Source organism: Urocitellus parryii, chromosome 11 (genome assembly GCF_045843805.1).
Source record: "Urocitellus parryii isolate mUroPar1 chromosome 11, mUroPar1.hap1, whole genome shotgun sequence".
NCBI lineage: Eukaryota > Metazoa > Chordata > Mammalia > Rodentia > Sciuridae > Urocitellus > Urocitellus parryii.
Window position 1 is genome coordinate 3,784,118 of NC_135541.1, and position 27,417 is coordinate 3,811,534.

Consider the following 27,417-nt stretch of genomic DNA (forward strand, 5'->3'; position numbering starts at 1 on the left):
ATGCTTGGGGAAATAAATCCTTCCAAGACCACCTTAGGAAGCCCTCACCCGCAGCCACATAAGTAACTGGGGAGGACAGCCTAGGAGTGGAGGTGACGGCTCTCCAGCCCTACATTTCCTTTACCTTTTTCTGATGCTCTGCGGAGCCATGGCAGTGACCAAAACCCCAAAGGCCATCGCCTTAGATTTCCAAGCCCATCTGGGCAGGAAGTAGGCCCAAGCAGGACTGGGTAGGCAGTGCTCAGTCTGAGCAGACGGCTGCACCTGGCCAGGTGAGCTCCTGGCCCAGGCCTTGGTCTGGTGCCAGCCCTATGGCAGGTGCATCACTGCCCAGGCAGTTTGTGGCTAGCGCAGTTCCAGAGCCAGCTGGGACGGGGAGGGCTTGTTCCTCACCCTACAGCCACTTGCCCCTTCTCCTATCTAGACACGTCTAACCTGGGGGTGAAGCAGGGCAGCTCCCCTTATTTGTTCCGGCTGAATCCTTGAGGGCTGCGGTCTTCCACACGGGTCACAAACATCCCATTCCAGCCTTCATCCCATTCCAGCTGGTCCCTCTTTATGGGAACAGTGGCCACCACCAAGAGCTTCGTTGCCCTGCCTGGGGCCTTCCAGTTCCCTTGCAGTCACCAGGGCCTGTGGACTGGCCAAGGGACTACCACGGCCGCCAGAGCCCAGGGCCACCGGGAGGTGCAGGTGGAGAGGGCGCAGGAGCCTGCGCAGGTGGTGGCGCTGGCGAGGGGGGCCCATCAGAGTCTCCAGCCCGCCAGCCATCAGGGGTAACGCTTGATGCCCTTCGACGAAGGTGCTCCAGCAGGCGCGCGCTTACGGTGGGCTCCAGGACGCGGCAGGACGGCAGCACACGAGTCAGGCGCGCCAGACAGGCACTGTAGCCTTCTTGGTAGCTGTCGCGTGGCGCTGCGGAGGGAGAGAGGCGTGAGACACCCAGGGTGAAAGGTGAGGAGCGCAGGGGTCTGGGCAAAGGGTGTGGTAGGCGGGGAGTGGGAGCAGGGTCACTCACGTGGCACTTCCGGGGAGTAGGGGGACGCAGGCTGCTCCTGCAGGAAGCGCACGGTCATTTCCAGAATGTCGGCCTTCTCCAACTTTGAGAAGCGCGAGTTCTGCCCCAGGCCGCGATGGAGAGGAACAGAGACCAACAAACAAAACAGATCTCTGACAGCAGCCACCAACAGCACTGCGCTCCAGGCGCGCGTGTGGTCCTCTGTGGGTCGGCTCCTCAGTGCCTGTCCAGCCCAGGCTTGGCCTTGGGATCCCTCTAGCCTGTTCCTCAGGCAGGAGCACTGCCCGCCCTTGGCGCCCCGGCGCCCTCCACCTCCGCTTCCCGGTTCACTGAACCGCGACGAACCCCAGGGAACTCACCTCCCTGCCCAGCAGAGGCAGGATGAGCCCCTTGAGCTGGCTCAGGCTCTCATTGATGCGTGCGCGCCTGCGCTTCTCCAGCAGCGGCTTCAGGGTCTGTGGGCGCGAGGTTGAGCGCAGCGGCTGCGGTTAGGTGGGTGGCGGTGCCGGATCCCTCCCGCCTCCAGTCCCCAATTCCTACCTTGCGCAGCTCTGCCGCATCCCCTGCCCGGCGAGGCAGTCCCATGCTCGGAGGAAAGTGGCGGTGGCTGCGGGTCCCGCGCGGGGGGGGGGAGACTTGGGTAGGCAGGAAGAGCCGAGACAGAGACCAAGACCGAAGTCCGGGGCGCGGCCCGGGCCCGCGCCAAAGAAGTGTGCTGCGCCTGCAGCCGGGTTTAAGTTGGCGGTGTCACCGCCCCGCCCCGCCACTCCCACCTCTCGCCTTTGTTCCTACTAAGGATAAGGTTAAAGGGGAACACAATGGTGCCCCCAGGGATGCCGCTCCCGGCCTTCCAACCCAGCTGCGGCAGGGGTCACGGAATCCGTGGGCGTTATTGGGCTCATAACAGCGCTGACCCGGTGGGCAGAAAGGGCGGGTGAAGCCAGGCTTGCCCTGGCTCTGGCTGTGGGCCCTCTCCAACGCCGCCCTTCTTCATTCACGCCCCGCAGGAGGACTCAGAGAGTTCTAGGAGCCGGGGCAGGGACCCAGAGGCTGCAGGCGTGCCAAGGTCAGGGTCTCAGGGAGAGCCCACGAAGATTACTAGGAGACACTCCTGCCACCAGCTGCTCTGAGCTGGGCGGGGAAACTGAGGCTCCGAGAGAGGTCGCGTCTTGTCGTGGCCCTAGGTGTTGGGAACGACCAAGTCAGGACTAGCGCGCGGGAGGTTAAACTCCTATAAACTCCTCCGCGGCTCGCGGATCAGCTCAGGGATCAGCTGGTTCCCCACCCTCGGTTTTGGATAGGGAATTTAAGCCTCAAAGGAGGCAACCCAGAAGCCCCTTGGAGCTCATTTTTATTTCACCAGGGCTCCAGATTCCCCACCCGCAGGAGCTCACGTGACTAGCAGGCGGAGCGTCCTAGGTGCCGGTTCTCGGCCGCCCTCCTCTGGGAGTGGGGGGGGCCAGCGGCGCGCCAGGGCACGCCTCCGCGACGCGTGGCCGTTGCTGCTGCAAACTGGCAGGCGTCCCCCGCCCATCTGCTACGGGCTCCCTTCCCCCATGGGCTGGCGGGGCAACGGCCACCCCTGCGGACCACAATGCAAACTGCGGGGCAGATTGTTGAATGCGCAGTTGGCAGAACCCACCAAGCCAAATCCAGGAGGAAGTGCGATGGGGCTAAGCCAAGGCAGGCTCTGTCCAGGGTGCTGGATGGACCCCTTCTTTCTCCAGCATAGCCCAACCCCCACTTCTAGCCCAGGTCCCTTTCCATAGTGTTCCTCCAACAGGGCAAAAGAAGACCAGCTACCCATCAGGAAGGGGACCCGAAGCAGCCTGGCCAAAAGGAGCCAGGGCCACCCACTCCTGTGTGTACCAAGCAGAGGACCTCTGGTCACAATCCAGGAGTACTTTCTGTGTGCTAAGCTCAGGGCCAAACTCTTTTTTCCCCTAACTTCCATGAATCCTCATAACAGTTCCAATTATGAGAATAAAGCATTCAATACATGTGTCCTAGCAAGGCTTGGGGGTGCCCTGTCCCTCACTCATGGTTGTTTAGATGCCTATGAGCCAGCCTCCTCTAAGGGAATTATTATTTAAGAGCTTTGCAGATCACTCCACTTACGCACCCCAGGCCATACACACTGATGGCCCACCCTGCACCAAAACCTGCATCGTTGAGGAGAGACCGATACTGAGGAGAAGGCAGTTCGTCCTGAGACACCCCCCTTCAGGCCTAGGAACACTATTTGAGGACAGGGGGCAGAGGAACACACTCTTTTGCAATGCCAGTTACTCCTGAATTTAAGTCTCTCCCTCACCACTCCCCCATGACTATAAAGGACTTTGGCCAGGTCACTCACAGTTTGCTTCAACCACAGGATTGTGGGGTCTTGTTGCTTATTGGAAGGAGTCCTTTAGAACTGGAGCAACTTAGGTGCGACAGCTGGGTGGACAGGATATAGGGTGCAGGCTTTAGGTGAGCTAGGGCCTCCTACAGGGCCATGGGGACAGAATCCATCCTGGTCTCCACTCCTGGGAAGTACATTGACCCGTGGGTGGGAGAGAGGCCTGAACTTAGCCTGAACAGTTTTTTCCCACCCACCAGCTGGGCCCTGTCACTCTCTGGATGGGGCCTGTGGTCACTGGGATCTGGGATCTCTTCCCAGCAGTTTCTGGATACCTGACAGCCTCACTACTGTCTGTCACGGTATGGCAGACATGGCATGTCTGTCTCAGATTCCATCAGAGAGATGAAAGGAGAGAGTCCTCAAGTTGACACTTAGAAGGTGGGAGGCAATGGGGTGCTCTGGCCAGAGAACTTCAAGTACCAAGGGAAGAAGAGCACAGCCAGGTCAGTGGAGAGTGTGCTTTGCCATTTCCCAGATTTTTGCAGGGGGGGGGATTGAACTCAGGGAACCTTGACCACTGAGCCATATCCCCAGCCCTATTTTGTATTTTATTTAGAGACACAGCCTCACAGAGTTGCTTAGTGCCTCGCCATTGCTGAGGCTGGCTTTTTAAAAAAATATTTATTTATTTATGTATTTTCTTTTTTAGTTTTAGGTGGACACATTATTTTTTTTTTTTAATGTGGTGCTGAGGATCGTACCCAGCGCCCTATGCATGCTAGGCAAGCGCTTCACCACTGAGCCACAACTCCAGCCCCCTGAGGCTGGCTTTGAACTTATATCCTCCTGTCTCAGCCTCCAGAGCCACTGGGATTACAGGTGTGTGCCACTGTGCCTGGCCTCCCAGATGCATCATCTTAGGAGAGATGACTTAAAACAAAACAAGCTCCTGGTGCCTCATTTTCCTCTGCTCTGAGATCAGGATAACAGCTATACTTCCTTCAGCCTCCCTGTGTGAATTAATATCCAGGTGAAGCTTGGAACAAACCTGATAAGTGGCAAGAGTTCCATGCATGTGTCATGTCTTGAGGGGCCTCTTTGGTGTTGCTAGAAAGGACCCAGCAGGCTCAGTGGATGTGGGGGCCCCAGAGAGGACAAAAAGGCCTGGCAGAAAGGGCCAGGCTCCCAGTCTGAGTGTATGCTGTGTCCTCAGGGAATCTGAGAAACAGGTTAACGGGGGTGGGTGCTCATGCCTGGCATTTGTATAGATGTCACTATCAGAGTGGGAGGGGCCAAGGGGATCTGCCCTATTCAGAGGGATGGTAGCAGTGCATGTAAGAGATGAGGTGTCCATGGCTGGAGGAGGGCACCTTGGGGGTGGAGGACATGAATTGCAGGGATTTGTACTCATCAAGGAGTCACAGCGGAACATAACTCAAGAAAGGCAATTTAGTCCCTCGCTCGGGCTACTTGCTGGCTGAGGGGCACTGCCTCTCTGGGCATGCTGGAGGAGGGCAGTCCGAAGGCAGCGAGTGCATTGCTCTCGCCATAACAGACATAGTAGTGAGGCTGTCAGGAATCCGCTGGGAAGAGGTCCCAGATCCCAAGGACCACAGGCCCCATCCAGAGAGTGAGAGGGTCCAGCTGGGTTGAAGTCGTTGGAAACCCACCTGGCCAGGGCACAGTGGCTCTGGTTTTAGGTCACCAGCGAGCTGCTGAAAGCCACCACGCCTGGCGCCATCAGGTGGCGGCCCCAGAGAATGGTATTGGAGGCAGCCGCAGAGATCAGAACGAAGACTTCAAGTGTTCCTGGAAGCAGCTTCATTCTACAGCTTATCCAGAGCCGCCTTGTGCCGGCAGGTGCCAGGCGCTGGGTGAAAGTCAGCAGCGGACAGGGGCTGGGCTCTCATGGGTCTCCGATGGGGGTGAGGTGAGGTGGGATGAGAAAGGAAGGGCACAGGCTGTATCAAGGTCGCTCGATATGCTTATTGCGCTTCTTACAGCTACGCAGCCCCCACTTTCTGGCATTTCTGCTCGGGTCCAGAGGTCCTTGCCTCCTCCAGCTCCCACAACCGGTTTCTAGCCACGCCCGCAGGGTTTGGTGCACATGCGCTCCGCCGCCCGCCCTCGGGCGCCTTCCTGCGTCCTAGCGCGGGGTCACGGCATCTTCCTTCTGGATGACGGCGCTGGTGCGTCTCCCGCTGGCCCCAGCCCTCACGCCCCCACTTTCTCTTCTAGCTTGGCAGCCCCAGGCCTTCAAGCCCAGGGTCGACAGCGGCCCTGGGAGATCTGAATCTGCGGTGTCCAGACCCACAGTTCTGAGCTCACTGGCCCCGCCTGTCCTTTCCTCCTTCTCTCCCTCCCAGAGGACCTGAGGGCAGTGCGTAGGTCTGAAGGCAGAGCCCTCGAGGGCTTGGTGGGCCTGTTCCTACTTCAGGGCCTTTGTCCTTTCAGACCTCTCCCCTCCACCGGGAATGGATGTCCCTTTTCATCCCCCTAAACCTAGACACCTCCTTCAGATGGATCTTTCTCTGGCCGCTCAAGTCGCCCCGACAAATCACTTCCTATTACCCCCTTTTGCCTGTTCTAATGACACGTGTCATCCCCTGGAACTGCAATCGTCGCTGGCTTGTGTCTCCAGAGCCCACATAGTGGCCAAGTGGGCAGATGAATGACTTCCTCTGTGCCTGGACGGCTCTCGAATTCTAGCCCAGTTTTGCGGTCTTTTGGGGCCTCAGTTTTTACGTGAGGCAAATTAGGAAAGAAGCCCTGAATGCACCTGTCCCTGTCACCGGAGTGGTCCCCGCGGGCGGGGGACTCTGGGCAGCGGAGGCGGGGCGAAAAGGGGGCGGGGCGGGGGCGGGCCCGTGGCTTAAGCTGGGCGCCCGCGGGGTCCCCGCCCCAGAGTCAGCCGAGGCGGAGCGGAGCATTAAGCGGTGCAGATCCAGGGCCAAGCAGACAGCCGCTCCGCCTTCCGGGTCCGCACAGCCCCGACGGCCCAGCCACGCGCATGGCACCCCGGGAAACGCACTGAGTGCGGGGTCGCGGCGCCGCGGGTGGCACAATGGCCCTGGAGCAGGCACTGCAGGCGGCGCGGCAGGGAGATTTGGATGTGCTGAGGTCCCTGCATGCAGCCAACCTGCTGGGGCCCTCCCTGCGCGACCCCCTGGACGCCCTGCCTGTGCACCACGCGGCCCGCGCGGGCAAGCTGCACTGTCTGCGCTTCTTGGTGGAGGAGGCAGCCCTGCCCGCTGCGGCCCGCGCACGAAACGGCGCCACACCGGCCCACGACGCCGCAGCTACCGGCCACCTCGCCTGCCTGCAGTGGCTGCTCTCGCAGGGCGGCTGCAGGGTGCAGGTGGGTCCGCTGCTCCCCAAGCGGCTTGGGGATTCCTCCCCAGAGAGGGTTTCCTCCCAGCCCCGCTGGCGAGAGGGTAGGTGGGATTGGGTCCTCCTGGCTTAGCTGAACTCTCCTTCCAAAGAGCTGTGGATGGGGTGGTCTTCAGGGATTGAGTCCCTGGGCAGATGCCCTAGCAAGCCCTGGCCCCCTCCCTGGAGGAGCAGTGGGTAGTATTGGAGAAACCGAGGAGAATTGGGCTCAGTGGGCCGGCGTTGCATGGGAGAGACACAGCACTGATCCTGGAGTCCTGGGGGTGGGGCAAAGGGCTTGGATGGCAGAACCAGAAGCCCATGCCCTCCAGGATCCGATCTGGAGGTGGGGATGGGCAAACTCCCACAGCTCACTTGACGCTGAGATGCAGAAGTCCCTAAGCCAGGGTGTGGGGCTAGGGTGATGGGACATGAGAATGGGGTCTCCACAGGACATCAGCACTTTCAGGCCTTCCAGCTCTAAGTTACTTCTCAGCTCCCTCTGGGTCTTCGTGTCCCTAGGCCCCAACTGGTCACTTTGAGGAGTGACCTCCCAGGGGAGTCCTGGCTGATGAGAAGAAGCTAGCCAGGTGAGGATCAGGGAGTTGTGAGCATAGGGACAGGAAGTACCAAGCTCTCAGGTGGACACGTCCTTCTGCTGGAGAACAGCAAGGAGGGAGCGTGTGGAGTGGGCTGCAGAGGGGACAGGCCACCAGGGCCAGGCCAGAGGGTCTCTGGGCTGAGGTGAAGAATTTGGATGATGTTCTGGTTGTGGGGGCAGCCAGTGGTGGGAGGGGCAGAATTGATTTTCCACTTATGAAGAACACTGGCTTAACTTCGGAGAGAAGGGAGGAGGTGGGGCCTCCTCTAAGCTGGTTTGTTGTGCCCTAAGGAAGGCCAAACCCAGCCTAGTCTCACGTCCTCAGAGGGCAAGGCCCCCCATCCCATCCTTCCTGGGAGGTGGAGCAGCCCCTTATCTCCTGGCTGGCCCTGCTATCGAGGGTTCCTGGCCATGTGGCCTATGCCCACTCTTTTGGGAGGTGCCTGCCTCCCTGATCCTGGTGTGCAGGCTTGGCTGGAAGCCTTCCTCTCCTCCCTGATCCCAGTGTCCAGCTTGGCCGGAAGCCTCCCTTACCACTGCAGAGGAGGTGGAAGGAGTGAGTGGCCTTGTGCCCAGTTTATCAAGTCTCCTGCCCTCCATCCCCAACACACTTGAGTGCTAGGGGTGGAAGTGGGAGGAGGGGATGACCTCGATCCCTGGTTCTGCCCATCCCACAAGATAAGCAGCTTAGGGTGTGGGCCACAGCACAGGAGAGGCCTGAGGCCTGAGGCCTGGACAGCTCGTGGCACTCTCTGTACTGAGTCTGTACTGCCATTGCCACCCGGAAACCCTGAGCCATCAGGACCCCCTGGAGCGCCAGACCTTTAGTTCCCAGGGCCAGTGAAGAGGGCCAGCCCTTCTCAAGATCTGATATCAGGACGTCTTTCACCATGGTCCTACTTGGGCCACCTCTAGCCAGCCCTGTCCTGTGAACTCAGGGGACAGACTGAACAGTCTCCTCACACCCACAGCATACGAGAGGGGCCTCAGCATCTTCCTCAGCTTCCTGTGGGCCATTTATTCTCTGCCCCCACAATCCTCGTCACCTCCTTAATGGGACAGCCAATCTGTTCCTCTCGTCCCATGACTTGGCAGTGCCCAGTGCTCCCCAGTCCCCTTGTCCTCCTTTCCTTTCAGGAGCCTCAGAGGTCCTCTTCCCATCGAGATTTACCTTCACCAAGGTCTCTGGCCAATTCCTCCTACCTTAGCCACATCTGTCCTTGCCCTTGTCATGGGCAAGGAGGGATGAGAGGCCTCACTTTCCTGATCCTAGTGGACTGCATCCACTAGGATATCTCACTGCTGCCCCAACCCTTCCCTGCCCTGCCTGTTGTCCCAGGTGCCTGGTGTGTTGATTCTAGAGTGGTGCCCAGTTTTTCACATGTGTCAGCCTCTGAGTCCAGACGCTCGAGTTCTTGCCTGGGTGCTGTGAGCAGCCCCTTCCCCCAACAGACACACAGTGGATGTGTAGTATGGATGTTCTCGGCCCAGAGGTTCTGGGGCTCCTGTGGGGGTCTTGCCCAGCCCCTCCTAGGGACCACCATAGCCCACATATACACTGCTGGCTGACTGCTCCATGGGACCAAGAACACAGCCTGTTCCCATGGCCCAGCCCAGAAGAGTCTGGGGTCAGTTCCTGTACTGAGGTTGGGCCGTCAGAGGTATGCCAAAGTGGAGGCATCCATCCTGTGAAAGATTTGGGAAGCAGGGAGAAGGAGAGGGCGAGAGGGGATGCAGCGTGCTCCCCCCAATCCCAGTGCCATCCTGACACAGCCCAACATCCCCCCCTTCCTGGCCCTGCCTCAGCCAAGCAACACACTTGCTCATTCAGGCGTTCGGTTGTGTCAGGGCTTTGGCCTGGGCCTGAAGCCAGGACTCCTGCTGTCACTCCCTCCCGGGTGCCGTGTCCCGGGAGCTGTGTGGGGGTGTCACCGTGGCATCCTGCAGGCCTCTGAAGACCACAGTGCTATGGTCAAAGCAGGCCACTCAGTTTCCCAAAGACAGAAGCAGGATTCCAACTTTTGGGATCAGCTCTATCCCAAAAAACCTGTTGAGGGAGGCCTGACCACAGCGCAAGGGAGGACAGAGAGGACAGGACTGCCCCCCAGGCCAGGGGGAGGCTGGCAGTGGCCCAAGCCCGTGGCAGGGGCAGATCCAGGCCAGAGAACTTGAACCACCTCTCCTCCCACAGGACAAAGACAATTCTGGTGCCACGGTCCTGCATCTGGCTGCCCGCTTCGGCCACCCTGAGGTGGTGAACTGGCTGCTGCGTTACGGCGGTGGGGAACCCACCATGGCCACAGACACGGGCGCCTTGCCTGTCCACTATGCCGCCGCCAAAGGAGACTTCCCCTCCCTGAGGCTTCTTGTCGGGCACTACCCTGAGTAAGGACCCCAACCCTTTTTAATTTTTTTGGTGCTGGGGATGGAACCCAGGGCCTTGCACATGCCAGGCAAGTGCTCTGCCACGGAGCTGCATCCCCAGGCCAGGTCCTCCCTCTGCCACGCCGCTCATCTTCTCTGGGTGTGATGGCTTCCTTGGCCATCTCATCTGCAAAGCCTGTCCCCCTTAGCCGCAGCAGCAACTGGGCTTGGGAAGCTGGACGTGCAACCCGTGGTCACCTGCCTGTGTTCATTTAGCGGTTGGAAAGGGGGAGGGGAAGGCAGGAGCACCTCCTGGACCCTCATCAGTCAGGCGGAGGGGCCTGGCCAGTACTCAGGCAGTTAGGGAAGCCGCCCTCCTGGCCCCGGAGCCCAGGCCAAGTTATCCAGAGAGCACGTGCATTCCTGTGGCCCCTCACCCGTTCCCACTGCCAGGGGGGACAAGGCTCCCAAACTCCCAGGGTCCCTGTCTGAGAAAGCAGCTGGGTGGTAAGCCGGGGAGCCCCGGGGTGGGGTGGGGTGGGGGCATGTGGAAGAAAGGGGGGCCCTGCAGAGCCAGAGTCACATGAGGAGCTGGGTGAGGGCAGGAACCAGTTCTCAGGTGCGCCCGAAGGTAGGGGTCCTGGGGAAAGCCACAGGCCCTTCTGGGGGAGCAGGACACCAATGGGATGGCGCCAGAGTGGTGATTCTGGCCAGTGACTTTTCTCTCCTGGTGGGTGCCTGCTCCAGGAGCCAAAAAGTGGCCCCAACCTCAGGAGGGGAACACCTATGAGGTAAAAGGGTCTGGCCCATTCATGAGGGTGACTTCAGGGCCACTGGCCACCAGGGAGCAGGCCAGAGGCCAGCTTAGCCATGTGACAACACAACAAGGTATCTGTAGCTGGCAGCCTGTTGGGCCCAGGCATACTGACATGGATGTAGTCCCCCCACCCAGGACAGGAAGGCTGAGCCTGGTTTCATCGTCCTAGGCGAGGACTTCTTGTCTGGTGAGTGGGAGACCCAGCAGGATCTGCCTGGGATGGGCGTTCTCCTCACAGTCATTTGGTGGCCACTCTGTGTCAGGTTCGGGTCAGGTCAAAGTCCGTGGAATTTAGAGTAAGAGGGCCCCCGAGACCCTTGAGTGCAGGGTATCCCTGTGTCATTCACAGGTTTTGGCCCAGACTCCGGTTAGACACTCCAGGTTGGGGCTCTGGGGAGCCACACCTGTGACATGATGCCCCCACCTCCACAGTTACGGTTCTGATGCTTCAAGCAGATGACACTAAGGTCCCAAGGAGGAAGGTCACGCAGCAAGGAAGTGCTTCTGCCCCTGCCAGCCTGCCCAGTACACCTGAGGTGCCCAGAGGGCCAGGCTGATCCTGGGGCCACCAGAACCTAGCAGTGTGAATTGAGAGGGCTCCAAGCCTGTCTGCAAGTACTGATGAGACCTGCTGTCCCCAGGCCCTCTGGGGGCTGGATCCCAGGCGCTGGGGAGACTGGCTGAGCCATGGAATACTCTTGTGGGCTTCAGGTCTTGAGGACCCTGATCCCCTCCCAAACCATGCCAGATCTGGGCATGACCGGGCTGTGGTGCCCAGCTCTGTAGCCAGATGCCTTGGGCTGATGAGCTGCCAGCACCCCCAGGAGTCACCATGAATCTCAGGGAGGTGGACAGAGGGCTTGGGCTCTGTTCCCTGCAGTGGTGTGTGACCTGGCTGATAAGGAGGTGCTTTTGTGTGGTTGCCAGGCTGGGCTCAGGCCGGAGGGGATGGCTGGCGATTGGGACTGGGGGTTGGTATACCCACGTAGGCTCCCGTCTTGGGGCTGGAGACTCTTGCTCCCCAGGGCTGTGCATACGAGGGCTGGGGAAGGCAGAAGCTGGGTGACCCTGACCACAGGCCCAGTTGAGGAGCCAGGCAGCCCGGATCTGAAGGCTGTGACTCTCTGCTCTCGTGAGCCTCCTGGGCCTGCTGTGAAGGCCTTTGAATTATTCACGAGGGCTCAGCTCTCTTCCTGGGCCCATGAGCCTGTGAGGGAGGAAGGACACCCCGAACTAGCAGTGGAAATTTGATACTACGCAGGGAGGCCGTGGGCAGCTCTGGGCTGCGATGGTGACAAGGTGCAGGGGAGGGCTGGACAGCCTGTGGGAGGCCTGCTAACGCCTGAGATGGCAGAAAGGGCTTGAGTCTCTGGGAACATCCTGCACCGACCACTCTTCCTCTAATCTATCCCAGTTCATTGAGCCGGATCTTACCAGAGGCAGAGAGCTGGCCATGGTGACCTCAGGGGTGGGCTGCTGAGCTCCCGCTGAAAAGGAGCCCTGAACCGGGGCCGGGCAGAGCTGACTAGAGCTGTCCCAGGCCCTGGGTCTCAGCTGGAGAGGGCTACTGACCCTCCTGGACAGGAACATGAGTGGCCAGTGAGGGGATGAGGTGTCTCGATCCCCAGCTGGGGCTGCCTGGGAAGGGCAGGGAGCAGGTAGACCCCTGACCCCCAGGAACCACCCACTGTGCCTCCACCATGTCTGCTTCTGACATCCCTGGGGACCGACCAGTCAGAGAGAGGCTCCGGGCTCAGCCCAGAGCTTTGGAGAGAGGAGGGGGCTCCAGGTTCTCCCCATGGGGGCCCCTACCTGTCATGGTAAACTGAAGATCACTGGCCCACAGACTCTCTACTCCAGCTCCTTCCCTCAGCCCTCCCCCAGACCTGAAGCTGCACAGGGATTAAAAAGTGTTTCAGGGTAAACCGGAAACTGCTCCTGCCTGCCCAGTGCCTCCCGGGGCCTGGCACCAGGTGGTGTTCTCTGAGCCTCTCACCCACTCTAGACAGTAGCTCCGTCATCAGTTCATTTTATAGACTCACTCACTCAAACTCATTCAAATAATATTCATTTATTTATTTTGGATACTGAGGATTGAACCCAAGGGTGTTCTCCTCCTGAGCTACATCCCCAGCCCTTTTCTATTTTTTGTTTTATTTTATTTTTATTTTGTGAACCTCCTATCTCAGATTACCAAGTTTCTGGGATTATAGGCATGTGCCATCACACCCAGTTTTGACTAATGTTTATTGAGCATCTGCTATGTGCTGGGCAATATTCTAAGTGCCAGAGATACATTAGTGAACCAGGCAGATGTCTCTGCTTCGTGGAGCTGGTCGACATAGACATGGTGCCTCCAAGAGGCTTATTGACCAACTGCAGGCACCACTGGTTTGCTGTGTGACCTTGGGCAAACTGCATCCCCCACTCCTGGTCCAGGTCCTAATCTCTCAGTGTTCCAAGTTTGCCAAGTACTTCCCTTGGTTCCTTCTTTAGTAAAATACCTCAGGGAGGGCTGGGGTTGTGGCTCAGTGGCAGAGCACTTGCCTCGCACATGTGAGGCACTGTGTTCGATCCTCAGCAGCACATAAAAATAAATAAAATAAATACATGTATCCATCTCTAACTAAAAAAATATTAAAAAACAAAATGAGAAAAAAAAAAAAAAAAACCTCATGGAGCCTGGCTGCTCACAGAGCTTCAGGCAGCCCCTGACGGGATGGGTAGAAAGGGGCTTCATGAAAGGGGCTTCCCCAGGGACTCACCTCTTAGGGAGCCCCAGGGCCTGTGGCTCAGCCCTCCCTTTGTGAAGCCCGGAGCTTTTGCCTGGGCTGGGGTAGCCCCTTACCTGCTGGGCACCTGTTTCTGCCTCAGGCAGCAAGGACTCACTCATTCTTAATTACCACTCCCAGGCCTACTCTTGGTATTTGTGGAGGTCACCTGGGCAGCAGGGCCTGGGGCAGGGCTTGTGCTACCTGGTCCCAACTGGGAAAGGCAGCAGCCAGCCTTGCCCCTGACCCAGGTGGAGGCTCTGAGAAAGGAGGGCCAGGTGGGATCTGAGAAGCCCCCGAAGTGAGGCTTCTGTCTCCACCCACAGCTCCTGGTCCTGGCCTGTCACCTAACTGTGGTCCACCAGCCGCCCTCTGACTGGTCTCCCCACCTTGATCCTGGCCCTGCCAGCCCAGCTCCATCTGTAGCCTTTGACGGTGCGGAGAGGCCACTAGGCAATGGACAGGCTCCTGGCTCGCCGACGGTGAAGGCCACCCCTTACAGTGGCCCCGGGGGCCCTCCCACCTGGCCCTGCTCCCTCTCACCTCAACCCTCCTCTCCATAACTCACCCGTGCTCCTCCCCAGCCACACTGCCCCTCCTGGGGGCTGGCACCCTGCAGCTGCGTGGGTGGGGCCCTCTCCTGAACCTCTCCAGAGAGCCCCTGCCTGCTGGGTCCCCCTTCAGGTCTTCACTGGGTGGCCACCTTCTCAGCCAGGCCAGCCCTGGGCCTGCTCACAGGGTAACCCGCCCCCACAACACGCTCGTGGCCTGGCTCTTTTCCCCTGCGGCCCTGATCAGGAGCTGGCATTGTGTGCCACCTGCTCTGTGTGTTCCTCTGTTTGTCCCCTTAACAGGCAGTGAGCGCTTGTTGGATGGAGGAGTCTGGGGCCATCAGAGTAAGGTCGCCCCTCTGACCTTAGATGAAACTCCCTTTCTGAGCCTCCACGTGCCCATCTGGCCAGGCACTGTCTGTCCTACCAGGCTGAGCCCTAGTGAGCGGGCATCATGCAGCTCCTTCCTGCTCGAAGACACACTTATTTTTTCAACAACTAGCCTGAGCCCTCTAACCTTCCAGCCCGCCTGCACCGGTGGCTTTTGAGAAGCAGAGGACAGAGTCGGGAGCAGGCAGCCCGTTTGGATGTGCGTTCTGGCTGCTCCTGGGTGCTGGTCTGCCAGCCACTGCCCCAGGAGGACAGAGCTCCAAGAGGCCAAGGGCTCTGCCGCTTTCACGGCTCTGCCTGTCCAGCAGGTAGAGCCCTGGAATCTGCGTCTACAGAAAGAACACGATAAAGTAAAGAAATTGGGAGGAAATTCTCTAGGTTGAGGGGGTTGGGAAGGCCTTTCCGAGGAGCTGGGAGTGGACACTGAGTTGGAAGCAGTCAGCCATGCCAAGCTCTGCCCTGAGGGTGTAGCCACAGCCCTGGCACAGAGGGCGGAGGCAGGGTCTGGCTAAATGGCAGGTCAGAAGGAAGGTCTGGAAGGCTGGAAGAGTTGCAGGGATGTGCTGGCCTCTGGAACTATTCCAAGCTTGTCGGGGATTAGGGTGTCAATGGACTGTTCTAGAACCTTCCTCAAAACAGGGCTGTGCTTCTTCCCTGAACCGAGCCTGATTTAGGCTCTTTTGCTCTAAGCAGGGGGTGTGATGCAATGTAGAGCCCAGAAGGCTGCCTGACTCTTCAGATCAGCTCAAGCCACAACAAGATCCGGTCCTTGGGGTGCCAGCCGCTTTCTGACCTCTCTCAGGGCAGGAGTCTTAAGCAGCTGGGAGGGCCACTGGACATTTTGCTCTTTGACCTGAGTCTGAATCCGTGGGGGGACTGATCACTCCTTGTTCCCTGGGCCAGCATAAACAGTAAGCTGGCACAAATTTGGACAGAGAATTCCAACAGACCCTTACAAGCATTCTACATTTCTTTTGTGCAGTCAGAGGGTGGCTTGCTTAATAGTTACAGTTTGTCCAGATCATCTTTTTCCCCTAAGCGAAAAGAAAAGCATGGTTTATGTGATCACGACCAGGACGCTTCCAACCTATGAAAAGGGTTTGGCTCAGGGTCTTTGAAGACTCCAGAGTTGGAGATCAAGAAGGAGGGTGGAGCCTGATGTGATGGCCATGCCTATAATCCCAGTGACTTGGGAGGCTGAGGCAGAAGGATTGCAAGTTCAAGGCCAACCTCAGAGATTTAGCAAGATGCTGTTTCAAATATTTAAAAAAGGTTGGGTGAGACTGGGAACAGTTCAATTCCCTGAGTTCGATTCCCAGTAGGAGAAGGAGAAAGAGGAGGAGGAGGGAGAAGAAGGAGAAAATGAAGAGAAAAAAGAAATGATGTCTAACCTAAGCTGTGCTTGGCCTGGACACCCCATGACAGCTGTGAGTGCCCTTGGTGGCTGGTCCTCCTGGTATGAGGAGGCACATAGTGGCTACCACTTCACGGATGGGGTTTGGAAGGCAAAAGAAGGGATACTGTGGCACAGCTTGTGGGGGATAGGACTCACACTAGGCCCTGGGCCTTCCTGTGGAGTCCCCCTCATGTCCAGTCCCACTCAGAGCTGAGCTCACTGGCAGGGAGGCTCCTGAATGCCCAGCAGTGAGCTCTGCAGAGAAGGACAGTTGTTTATGCACAAAGAGGGAGACAGACAGAGAGGACGGCTGTGGACACTGCACAGCTGGAGTCCCCCCCTCCAGCTCTCTGACCTCGTGGGCCAGGCTCACAAGGCTGGCTCTGCCTGCTCCACCTCAAGTGATGGTAGCTCTCTAGGGCTCCTTTCCTGGTCCTGGTCGGTAGAAGGAGACTGATGCTCCCGGCCATGAACGCATGGGGAGGACTAGATAAGAGAATGGGCGCATCTCAGTGCTCGGAACAAGTGATCATTCAATAAATAGTAGCTGCTGTCACTATTATTAACCATTTTTTTATTACTACTGGTATTCATGATTCTTTCCAAGTGGGAGTTCTCTTTTGTTCCTTATGCTTACCCATATTTTTGTAATTCTCCCCAGTGAGTGGGAGGGAGCCCATATTTCTCTTGCCTCCAGGTCAAGCAGGAAGAGAACTAGGCTAGTCCTCTAGGCACCCCTGTGGCCCATCAAGCATATGTGCCCTATGTCCCGGGGTCTCCTGGGCAGGAGGTTCTGACTGCACCATAGAGATCATGGCTGAAATACTACTAATAATGGGGGCAGCCTCCAGTCTTTATTAGACTGTCAGGACTCTGTTGGGAGTGGCAACTAGTAGGCACCACTGCCCCCTGCTGTCCATCTCCCTCTCAGACTGGCTGGGCCCCCTGGCGTGATGGCTACCTGCCACAGGGGGTGTTGGGAGGGCAGAGCTCAACACAGATCTGGTCCCCTTTGTCATTTACACTGCCTTGTGCTGCCCCCTGTCCCAGAGAGGGCCCCAGGCCCCGAGACCCCAGCACTTGCCATGCCTTGGTTACAGGGTGAATAATTCAGGCTGCTGAGTGTCAGTCATGAAATATTCAACAGGCTGTTCCTGGCACACCAGCATGCGTATGTGTGGGGGCAATGCCGGCACTGGGGCGTGGAGGCCAGGGCAGCGGGCCAGCATGTTTCTGAGGAGAGGTGCAAGGCTGGGCCTCTGGCTTGCCCTGTGCTGATTGGCAGGACCCTCTCTGATCTCGACAGGGGGCGGGGTACAGAAGGACAGCCAGGCACAGCGCCTCCTCCCCTCAACTTATAAAGCACCAGGCTCTGCTTTGGCCCCAGTATTAGCAGATCTGTGTCAGGGAAGCGGGGTTCCCAGGCCAGAGAGTGGTGCCCAGTGCAGGCTGCAGATGACCTGGGGACTCCAGGGACAGAGAACAAGAAGTCTACTGGGAGGCATGTGTGAGAGACAGCAGAGTGCACACATGGCTCGGTCACGCTGAGGTGACAGGAAGGTGGGTGAATGAGCAGATAGAGGAGGAGGGAATGGCTTAGGGCATGAGCTGATGGACAGATGGACAGGCGACTGGATGAGAGGCTTGGGGGGTGTGGGTTGTGCATGTGATCGCCACTGTGGGTGTGTAGATACGGAGGGCAGTTGAGGGTAAGGATGTGAAGAAATGTGTTCCTAGGGCGCCAAGGTCTAATCAGAGACCGGCAGGATATAGCCCCTATCTTGAGCTTCTAGACTTGTAGAGAACCAGGGGGATCTGGGAGTAGATTGTGGCTCCACCTAGTGTCCCATTGCGGTAACTGCACTCTGAACTGACTTCACCCATCCATCAGCCTAGTGGCCAGGCCAGCTTCTGTGTTCCCTAGCAGCACCTCACCAGTGGGGCTGGCTCACTGTTCCCCAGTTAGGACAATGAGCTAGGTGGAGAAGCAAGGATGAAGGGCAGTGACAGCTGAAAAGTAAGCTGTAGTGGAAGCACCTGGGACATAGGGCCCCTCCCCCACTCTGTCTTTTCAGTACCTGCAAACTTACTGCAGGGGAGGCCCTGCATCCCAGACAGATATGTGTTCCCATGCCACTTACCAGCTGAGTGGCCTGTGGCAACACATGGACCAAGCCTCAGTTGCCTTTCTGCAAAATGGGAATGACAGTGGGACTTAAGATGAACCTTCCTAGCTAAGCATGGTGGTGCACAACTGTAATCCCAGTTACTTGGGAGCATCAGACAAAGGGATTCCAAGTTCAAGGCCATCTTGGGCAATTTGATTAGCCCCTGTCTCAAAATTTGTAATAATAATAATAATAATGACTGGGAATGTAACTCAGTAGTAGAGCACTCCTGGGCTTAATCCTCAGTACTGAAAAAAAAAAACAGAAAGAAAGAAAGAAAGAAAGGAAGGAAGGAAGGAAGGAAGGAAGGAAGGAGAACCACCACCACCACCTTGGTGCAACTCAAAACCCAGGATGTCAATGAACTTCAAATTTGAGATAAATATTTTTTGGTATAAGTATGTTCCATGCAATATCTGGGATATGCTAACACATTATTGATATTTATCTGAAATTCAGATTTAAGTGGCATCCTGTGTTTCATCTGGCAACGCTAACCCTCCCTGACCTCCAGGAACTCCCTCCTCTGGGTTAGAACTAGGCCAGAAGCCGTTATGGCTAACCAAGCATGACAGGCCATCCACGGAGCTGCCCCAGGGTAGGAGGGGTCCAGAGCAATGTAGGACATTGGTAAAGGTGGGACTGTTCCCTAAGAGCAAGATGTGCTGTCAGATACTTTATAAAAACCAGGCTGCTGTGGGTGGGACCACAGCCAAGGGGACCGGGAGGCTGCTGAGGGACCTAGTCCAACCCACTCTCCCGGTCCTCCGGGGCTCCCAGGATTGAGGCAAGGACGACCGCAGGCACTGAGAGACCATGGTGGGTGTTGCATATTCGCAGGGGAGTGAATGCCCAAACCAAGAATGGTGCCACGCCCCTGTACCTGGCGTGCCAGGAGGGCCACCTGGAGGTGACGCAGTACCTGGTGCAGGAGTGCGGCGCGGACCCGCACGCGCGCGCCCACGATGGCATGACCCCACTGCACGCAGCAGCACAGATGGGCCACAGCTCGGTCATCGTGTGGCTGGTGAGCTGGTCACAGGAAGGGAGGGGGCCTGGGAATGGGCACGGGGCGGTGGCCCAGCCAGGAGGGGCCTGGTGCCCAGTCCCCGCCCTTTTCTCCGCCCCTCTCTCCAGGTGAGCTGCACCGACGTGAGCCTGTCGGAGCAGGACAAAGACGGCGCCACAGCCATGCACTTCGCCGCAAGCCGCGGCCACGCCAAAGTGCTCAGCTGGCTCCTGCTGCACGGCGGCGAGATCTCGGCCGACCTGTGGGGCGGGACCCCGCTGCACGACGCCGCAGAGAACGGCGAGCTGGAGGTCAGGGCGGCCCGAGAGGGGCGGGGCCTAGGGGCGGGCGGGGCCCGGGGCGGGGCCCGGGCGGGGCGCGCGCCCTCTGCTGGCGCCGCGCTCTCAGCACAGCCCCGCCCGGGCGCGGGGCGCCCGTCGCCGCCAGGTGCTCACCCCATGCCCCCGCAGTGCTGCCAGATCCTGGTAGTGAACGGCGCGGAGCTGGACGTCCGCGACCGTGACGGGTACACGGCCGCCGACCTGTCGGACTACAATGGCCACAGCCACTGCACCCGCTACCTGCGCACCGTGGAGAACCTGGTATGACCCGGGTACAGCCTTCGTTGTCATCTCATCCCGCCTCCCACCCCAGGGGTAGAAGTCTTACCCCTTCTACCAAGGAGGGAGCTGAAGTTCAGGGACGTGCATCCCCTTGCCCAAGGTGACACAAGGAGTACATGTCCTTGACCACTGTCAGACCTACCTCTCAGCCCAGATCCACTGCCCACTGGGGAGCAAGGCACAGTGAGGTGCAAGAGGACAAAAGGTCAAGGGAAGGGAGACAGGGAGGACCAGAGTCATTCTGACAAGAGATAAGGCTAGGAGAGATCAGAAGACTCCAACCAGGGGCCAGCCAAGTTCATTCACCCACCCACATTATCAGCTCATTTAACTGACAGCCACCCTCTGAGGTAGGTAATGCTAGTGAATCCATGTCACAGGTGAGTAAACTGAATCTCCTGGAGACCCAAGGTCATGCAGACAGTAAGTGGTGGAGGACCACTCTTTCTTGACCACAATACCACATGCTGGTGCATTCCTAGTTAATTCATAACCGGACACTTATGTGACTCTTGTAAATTATTTTATTATGGTTGCTCAGCCATGAAATAACCCACTGGGGCCTGGACTCAGGTGTGGATGTCACCAAGTCTAGGGCCCTGCCCATCTGCTTTCTTGGAGAAATGAGGTAGGAAGAGGGTGGACCTCACTGACATCTGCAGAAATAAGCTGATAGTTCCAGAAGACAGCCAGGCCATGATTGGGGCTTTCAAAAGAAGCCCAGAGGAGAGACAGTGGATGGTCCCTGGACTGACTACCCCAGTCCTGGGGTCTGCAAAGAGTAGCAAGGCCCAGGATCAGAGACTGCAGGTAGACTAGAGGATGAATTCCCCCCTGGAAAGGAACTTGCAAAGAGTGTGGGTGGCCCTGCAGCTAGTGAGTACCCTGTCACTGGGGCCTACAAGCAGGGGTAGACACTGTCATGGGCCATTCTGCCCCAAAGGTGAGTTCCTTCCAGCTGAGAGAATCTGTCTCTGTTGTGGGGCTGTGGGCGCAGCAGCAGAGCCCAGGACCTTCCAGGACCCTCCAGTACCTCCTGAGAGTTTGCTCCACTGCTAGCAATAATTTATTGAATTTATTGAATTTTGACTCTGGCGGGCTGAGTGCTTGGCAGGTGTCAAGTTCATCTTATAGTAACTGTTGGCACATAAGACATTCTCTAGATATCATGCCATGCATGGCACTTAACTTTTAAAGTCTTTTTTGGCCACCCACTGGGCAAGGAACATTGTACTTACCCATTTACAGATGAAGAAACAGGCACAGAAAAGACAAGTGAGTGTCCAAGGTTGCGAGGCTAATAAGTGGAGGGGGGTAATTTAAAGCCATTTTCTCAGGCTGCAAAGCCTGAGTCCCAGCCTTTTGTGTCTGTAGCCCATGGGGGTCAGGACCAGGTGCCCTTGGTGCCCACTAGTGTCAGCCAAGAAAAGGGTACCTTCAGGCCGTCCCCCAAAGCCATTATCCTGGGCTCCCCTTTGGCTCTTAGGATAGTGAGCAGAGGCTGAACCTCCTGAATGTGCGTGGGTGGGCAGGAGGGCCTGACACTCTCACCGAGGCAGGTCCAGCTACAGCAGTGACAGATACAAGCCACCAAGGATGCTGGCCCAGAAAAGGCAAACACTCCCAAAGAGCCCCTAATTACAGGGCCAATGAGCGTGGCTGCAGAGCTGTTACCTGGTACCAGGCTGCCTCCCTTTCCCAGGGGGCCTGTGACACTTCTCAGGCAGGGAGGGGGCATGGGGCAGGGAGGAGTAGGTCTGGGCAGGAGACAGCAGAGAGAGCAGGCTTGCCGGCAGCAGGACAGCATGGGCAATGTAAGCAGGGCCCCCAGCCTGATCCCAGCCTGTGGTCAGAGGCACAGAGAGGGAGGGGGACAGGCTTGGGAGCCTGAGCAGGGGCTGCCCATCCCAGCCCAGCTGGGCCACCAGGCCCCACCCTTCCCCCCCCCCCAGCCCCATCAGGAGACTGGCTGGGTTGGTGCTGGGAGCTGACAGGTTGGGAAAGGAGAAACGGGGGTTTTTCAGCAGGTAAGAGGGGACGGCTCTCCCTGTACCCCACCCCAAACCCCCTCCTGAAGAAACACAGAGCCCAGGCCCTCTGCTGGTTGATAAGGGAAGGCTGGTGCATGACCGTCTCCCTGGGGTGCAGCCCAGGGCCCCTTCCCTTTGTGGCTTCTAGCCTCCTGAGCAGGGAGGGGCCAGGATGGGAGTATCTCTGGAACCCGAGGTCCTGCTAGGGGGCTGGACTTGAATCTTAGCCTCAGAAGAACCCAAGACCCTTTTGCAATGGGGAAAGGATCTCAGAGAGGGAAGTGACTTGACTGAAGTCACACAGCAAGGGCATGCCTGAATGGGACCTGGCCCAGAAAGCGCAGGTCTGTGGAGGAGGCTTGCCCTCACAGCCCTCCTGCCTTCTCCTCAGAGTGTGGAGCATCGAGTACTGTCCCAGGATTCGTCCACTGAGCTGGAGGCAAAGCAGCCTGACTCGGGCATGTCCTCACCCAACACCACCATGTCAGTCCAGCCACAGAACTTTGACCTCAGCTCGCCTGCCAGCACCCTCTCCAACTATGACTCCTGCTCTTCCAGCCACTCCAGCATCAAGGGCCAGCGCCCTCCTCCTCGTGGTGAGTGGGCTGGAGGGAGAGGGAGGAGGGAAAGCACACTGCCTAGGGCATCCTGCCCGTGGTCCACCACAAGCGGCCCTTCCCCTAGAGGGGACGCCCAGGGTCCTGTGTGCCCACCACACAACCACATGTACATCCACATGTATTCCCCCCAAAATTCACATGCGCCTCTCCCATGGTTCATTGTTCTTGCCTACCCACACTCAAAAGTCACATCTGTATGTCTGTAAACACAGTATACACATACATAGGAATGCTCAGGCACACAAGCAGAGTCGTGTGCACCTTACAGGTCTGCGTGCACTTACACAAGGACTCACACCTGGGTTTTCACTGGAGAGACACACGCACACAGTGTCTACAGACCAACACAGACACATTCACAAATGCAAAGAGTTGTGTGCACAAATGTGAAAGGCTCAAACATACACAATTGCACAAACCCTGGGCAAAGCCAGACATGGGTCTACACACTGACCACACCCTGAGTGTGAACGTGGTCCACCTACAGTGCCTGTTGCCTGTCGCCAGGTGGTGGACTGCAGAGCTGACTAGGTGCCCCTAAGGTTGGGTGTGGCCATTCAGACTCCTGCCACCTGCTCTGCCAGGTCTTCCCTGAAGAGCTGCCTCTCCCCTGTCCAGGTGGCCCTGTCCTGCAGGCACACCTGGAGCCCAAAGCCCCCTGCTGCTTCCCCTCCAAACCTGAGCACATTGTCCTCCAACCTTAGTGCAGGGCTGGGGAGCAGGAACCATCCAGCACTGCCAGAGGCCACAGTGAGCCTCATCGAATAGCACCCAGAGACTGCTTTGGTGCTAGAAACTAGTGGTTTCTAGGTGGTGGGGAGTCTGGCAAGTTCTGGGGGACAGCCTCTCTGCAAACTCCCATACCCGGCCTTCCCTGCTGCCTCCACAGGACTTTCCAGCGCAAGAGCCGCAGACATACAGAACTATATGGATATGCTGAACCCAGAGCTGGGCCTGTCTCAGGGCAAGATGGGGAGATCTGTACCCCCGCCACCGCCCCCCAGCTTCCCTCCACCGCCCCCACCCCCAGGCACCCAGCTGCCCCCACCTCCACCGGGCTACCCAGCCCCCAACCCCCCTGTGGGGCTCCATGCCGCTGACATCTACATGCAGACCAAGAACAAGCTCCGCCACGTGGAGACAGAGCCACTCAAGAAGGAGGTAGTGAGCCCTCCCCCTGCCTGCCTCCCAGGAGTGGGACTGGCCTGGCTAGTAGACACAGGTGGGGTCCCTGGGTCCAGGGCATGTTCAAGAGTCAAAGCTCCTGATCAGTTCCATGAGGGCTCAGGGCTGCACTGGGCACAGGGAGGTGAATTAGACAAACACATCGCCCTCCATGCCAAGTTGGGGTGAAAACATCTGGCCCCAGATGGCTGTGCCTCACCAGGAGCTGGGTCTATGCTGCCTCTTGCATGGAGTGGCAGGTTTTCCCTGAGTTGACAGAGAACGTGTGCAGATTGCCCTCCACTAACATGCCCATGCCCACAGCCATGGGCTCAGGTGAAGAATGGAACCCTAGATGTCTTCCAGGTGGGAGATGCCATGTCGTAGCTTGAGGGTGAGGGCCAGGAGGAAGGAGTGTCAGGTGAGTGAACACCAGCAGGAACCAGCACCCGCTGTCCGATGTCCGAGTGGCCAAGAAGCTGAGGTTGGCTCCTGCTGAGGTTTGAGCTTCTGTACTTTGGAGGAGCCAGTGCTGAGGTGGGCACCCTGGGGGGAGAAGCAAGCACCGTGATCTTAGGAGGGTGGTGTGAGGGAGGACACAGTGATTGTGAGTGGTCCAGGTCACCAGGGACTACAGGGAAGCGGTCAGAGGTCCTGTCTGGGCAGCTCTGGGACTTGGGCAGAGAGGTTGAGGGGGCCCAGCTGGTCTGAGAGGTGGAAAAACAAAAACAAAAACATGAGACCACAGGTGGCCAGGTGTATGGTGGCAGCCCCCCAGGGTCCTGTCAGAGCCTAGACTTTGCAGTTCCCTCCCCAGCCTAAGGCAGGCCACTCCAGGATGAAGCTGAATAATCAGTTTGCACTGGTGGAACAGGTCACAAGGCCACTGTCACAGAAGCATGGGAGGGACATTGAGCTCCACAAGAACTCCAACTGCCACCCCCTTCATGCCACCCCAGACCAAGCTCTAAAATCAGATTCCCCTTTCATCTCTGGAGGGAGCTCTAGTAGGCTCTGCTGGGGCTGCAAGTGGCCTGGGCCCAGTCAACTTTCACAGCCTGGGCTGGCATGTGAGCCCTGCCCAAAGCCTGGGACAGGTGGTCTGACCAGCACCCAGTCCCCATGCCTGAGCCAAGGGCCAGGACTGTGCCTTCCCACACCCCTCTGGGGTGTGTGCGTGCTGAGCTGCAGGAGTTGGGTCTGCTCCACAAAGAGACCTTTGTGTGCCTGCTGCGCCCTGCACGGGTGCCTGAGCTGCGGGAGAGAGCAGGGTCGTGCCTCTGGGGCTGCAGGGGGTGTGGAGGGGGCTGGCTGGCCCAGAAAACAAATCTAGCGTGTCGCGTTTCCTGCAACGTGAGCCTGGACGGGCGGGGTGCAGAGGGTCCGAGGCCACCTCGAGGACGCACAGGGAGGATAGGGCCCAGGGCAGCCCCCACCACCTCGGGTCCTTCTCCCGGAGCTGGGCTTAGCTGGGGGCATCCGCAATGGGGCGGCAGGCTGAGTTGTCACCTGAGCCCGCCTTGCTGCCCCTGAAACCCGAGACTTGTGCGTGGGTGTTGGTGTAGTTTACGAGGATGTCGATGGTTTCCAGATGCAGGAGGGAAAGGAGGGGACGCGACCCGGAACCCAGGAGCCAAATGAGACCGCCAGCGGTCAGACCCTCATCCTGTCTCTGGCAAATGAGAGGGGCCTGAAGGTCGGGGTGCCAGGCCCATGTTCAGGGAGAAAGGTCCAGGGGGCGGGGCCACACCTGGCCGGTGAGACCGGTGCAGCATACCCGCCAGGTGTGGAGGAGCAGTTGGGCTTCGGTGGCATCCCTGACTGCTGGGGGGGTTCGGCCTGGGATTGGCGGGTCCTAGGTGATGTCAGGCCGACAGAGCCCATAGGCCAGCCGCGACCGGGCTGGCGCGGGCCGGGCTGTAACCTGAGAGGAAGGATCAGGTAACGCAGGTGTCGGATCCTTGCTGCCCCCGCCGCCAGGTGCACAGCGGGGGCCACCGGCACAGTCGCAGGTAGGAACAAACTCGGAGCCTGTCGGCCGGGAACCCTGGGCAAGCAGGAATCTAACAGGGCACCGGCTCTGGGCAGGGCTCCCTAGGGGCCGAAACCCCCCTAGGACGCGCGGTTGGCTGTAGGGTGCGGCCCGGGCCTCAGGGCCACTAAGCTGAGAGCTGCTATCCCTTCTCCGGCTCCCCCTGGCGTCAGGGCTGGGCCACCCCGCCCCTGGACCCGCCCCTTCTGGCCTCAGTGGGGGCCTCTGTGCGGTTGGCCTCCGCCCAGAACCCCTCCCTGTAGGGCCGGTCCAGGCTTCCCTTCCACCGAGGCCCCCTTGACCCTAGCCCCATGTTGCCCTGAGAACAGGGGGATCTCGGGACTAGGCGGCTGCACCACTCGACGGCTGCTGGCCCTGAGCCCGGGAGAGAAGAGCTGGGGAAGGGGGCGTTGCGGGGTGTTGGGGACAAGTGGTCAAAGCCCATCGGTCTTCCCGCAGCCGAGCTCCCGCGACCACCACAACGGGCTGCGGAGGCAGGACTCCGGCCGCAAGTCCCGGACCTTCATCAAGCAGCCCAGCACGGGGGACTACTACCGCCAGCTGGGCCGCTGCACCGGGGAGCCGCTGGCAGCACGCCCGGGCATGGCGCACAGCGAGGAGGTGCGTGCCCTCCAGCCCGCACCCGCCGGCCGCCCCGGATCCGGCCCTGCAGCCCGCTCCTCACTAGCCAGCCCCTCCGCTCCCCCGCAGGCGGCTCTGCTCCCGGGGAACCACGTGCAAAACGGCTGCACCGCGGACTCTAAGCCGTCCAGGGAGCTGCCGCCACCGCCGCCGCCACCGCCGCCGCCCCTGCCTGAGGCCCAGAGCTCGCTGCCGCCTGCCCCACCTCTGCCCTTGGAGGGCGCGGGCTCCGGCTGCGGGCAGCGCCGCTCCTCGTCGTCCACCGGCAGTGAGTCGGGGAGGGTTGCGGGTGGGGGCGGCGCCAGCCCCAGAGGGGGAGGGAGATCTAGACACCGCCCCCTCCCCAGTGCGCCCGCGGGTCCGCCCTCGGTCCTCCCGCTTCTTCCCGAGGGCCCCCACCCCACTGAAGATCTGACCCAAAGCAAGGGCTCTGAGTCACCTTCCCTCCTGCCAGAGCGGGGCTGGGGGTGTGGCCTCAGGCGGGTCCCCTCTCCTCTCCAGACCTCCTCCCTTCCTCCAAGGAAGTCTCTCAGCCCTGTGGCTGGTGTTTCTGATGAACCCGTTTTACGGGTAGCGAGGAGTGGACTAGTTTCAGGAGGCAGGACTGCTCACAGGCGTTCTTCCTGCCCCTGTCCCTCCTCAGTTCCCCTCCACCTCTCCTCTGGTTCTTCCAAACTAGCGCAGACTTGAGTCCTGTCACCTACCCCAGGAATTCTTCCTGGTCAGATTCCTCCGCGGCCCTGGCCCCTCATGTTTTCCCCTTCTCCCTCTGGCTCTCCCCCTGGGCAGCGTGTGTGGGTAAGCACACGCTCTACCACGAGCTACAAGGGCTCCTGGGCATCCTTTATTAAGAACTACTGGTGACCAGGATTCCTATCCTCTCTTCTGTAGGATGGGGCACTGCTCTGCCTGACAGGCTTCCTGGAAGGTGCCCCCAACCCAGACCAGCAGGTTGGCTTCCTCACCCAGTTACTCACTCAGTGCAGGGACCACGTTCAGTGGCCCCATCCTAAGCTTCATCTCTGACTAGGAGTGTGGTTCATATGGAGCCCCAGTCCACACAGCGTGGGCCATGGGAGCATGTCACTACTGGCTGAGCCTCCAGAATGTCCCCAGCCCACCCTACTTCTGCAATCAGCTCCTCCGTTCTTCTGCATCCTGCAGCAAGGACAAGGAGAAATGGGGACAGGGGTGTAGCTCAGCGGTAGAGCTCTTGCCTGGCATGTGTGAGGCACTGGGTTTGACTCTGCACCACATATAAATAAATAAATATTTTTAAAAAAGAAGAAGAAATAGACTTTGGGCTGCCCCCGACACCCCTCCTATCAGAGCCTGGGCTGGGTGCCCTAACCCAAGCGAATGCCAAGGCGGAGGCCTTGTGAACAGACCAGGGCCAGTGGTGACCCTGTGCAGCACTCAGGGAACTGGACATACCACCCTTATGGGGCCCCAGAGTGGACTGAGCCAGGGTCACAGGACAGGAAAGCTCCTCCTCTCTTCTCGTCCCT

General features: G+C 58.9%; 2 protein-coding genes across 9 annotated transcripts in view; one reads left to right on the top strand and one right to left on the bottom strand.

Annotated features, from left to right (window-relative positions):
• Positions 1-652: 652 nt before the first annotated feature.
• Positions 653-1,603, bottom strand: Hes2 (hes family bHLH transcription factor 2). Its single transcript, XM_026385977.1, has 4 exons — positions 1,559-1,603; positions 1,378-1,473; positions 1,019-1,118; positions 653-915 (listed from the first exon to the last, which is right to left on the bottom strand). The coding sequence occupies exons 1-4, from the start codon at positions 1,601-1,603 to the stop codon at positions 653-655; spliced, it is 504 nt and encodes a 167-aa protein (XP_026241762.1).
• Positions 1,604-6,426: 4,823 nt separating this feature from the next.
• Positions 6,427-27,417, top strand: part of Espn (espin) — a 29,009-nt gene continuing 8,018 nt past the window's right edge. For 2 of the 8 annotated variants that reach the window (XM_077791305.1, XM_077791306.1), the window contains exons 1-9: positions 6,427-6,720; positions 9,524-9,717; positions 18,630-18,816; positions 18,927-19,109; positions 19,269-19,400; positions 21,843-22,044; positions 22,961-23,232; positions 25,727-25,888; positions 25,979-26,177. In XM_077791305.1, coding sequence (XP_077647431.1) covers positions 6,427-6,720; positions 9,524-9,717; positions 18,630-18,816; positions 18,927-19,109; positions 19,269-19,400; positions 21,843-22,044; positions 22,961-23,232; positions 25,727-25,888; positions 25,979-26,177 — 1,825 coding nt within the window. Of the gene's footprint in view, positions 6,721-9,523; positions 9,718-18,629; positions 18,817-18,926; positions 19,110-19,268; positions 19,401-21,226; positions 21,236-21,842; positions 22,048-22,960; positions 23,233-24,052; positions 24,101-25,657; positions 26,178-27,417 lie in introns of those variants that run through there. The other 6 variants (XM_026386075.2, XM_026386076.2, XM_026386078.2 and 3 more) reach the window with 4 other exon arrangements.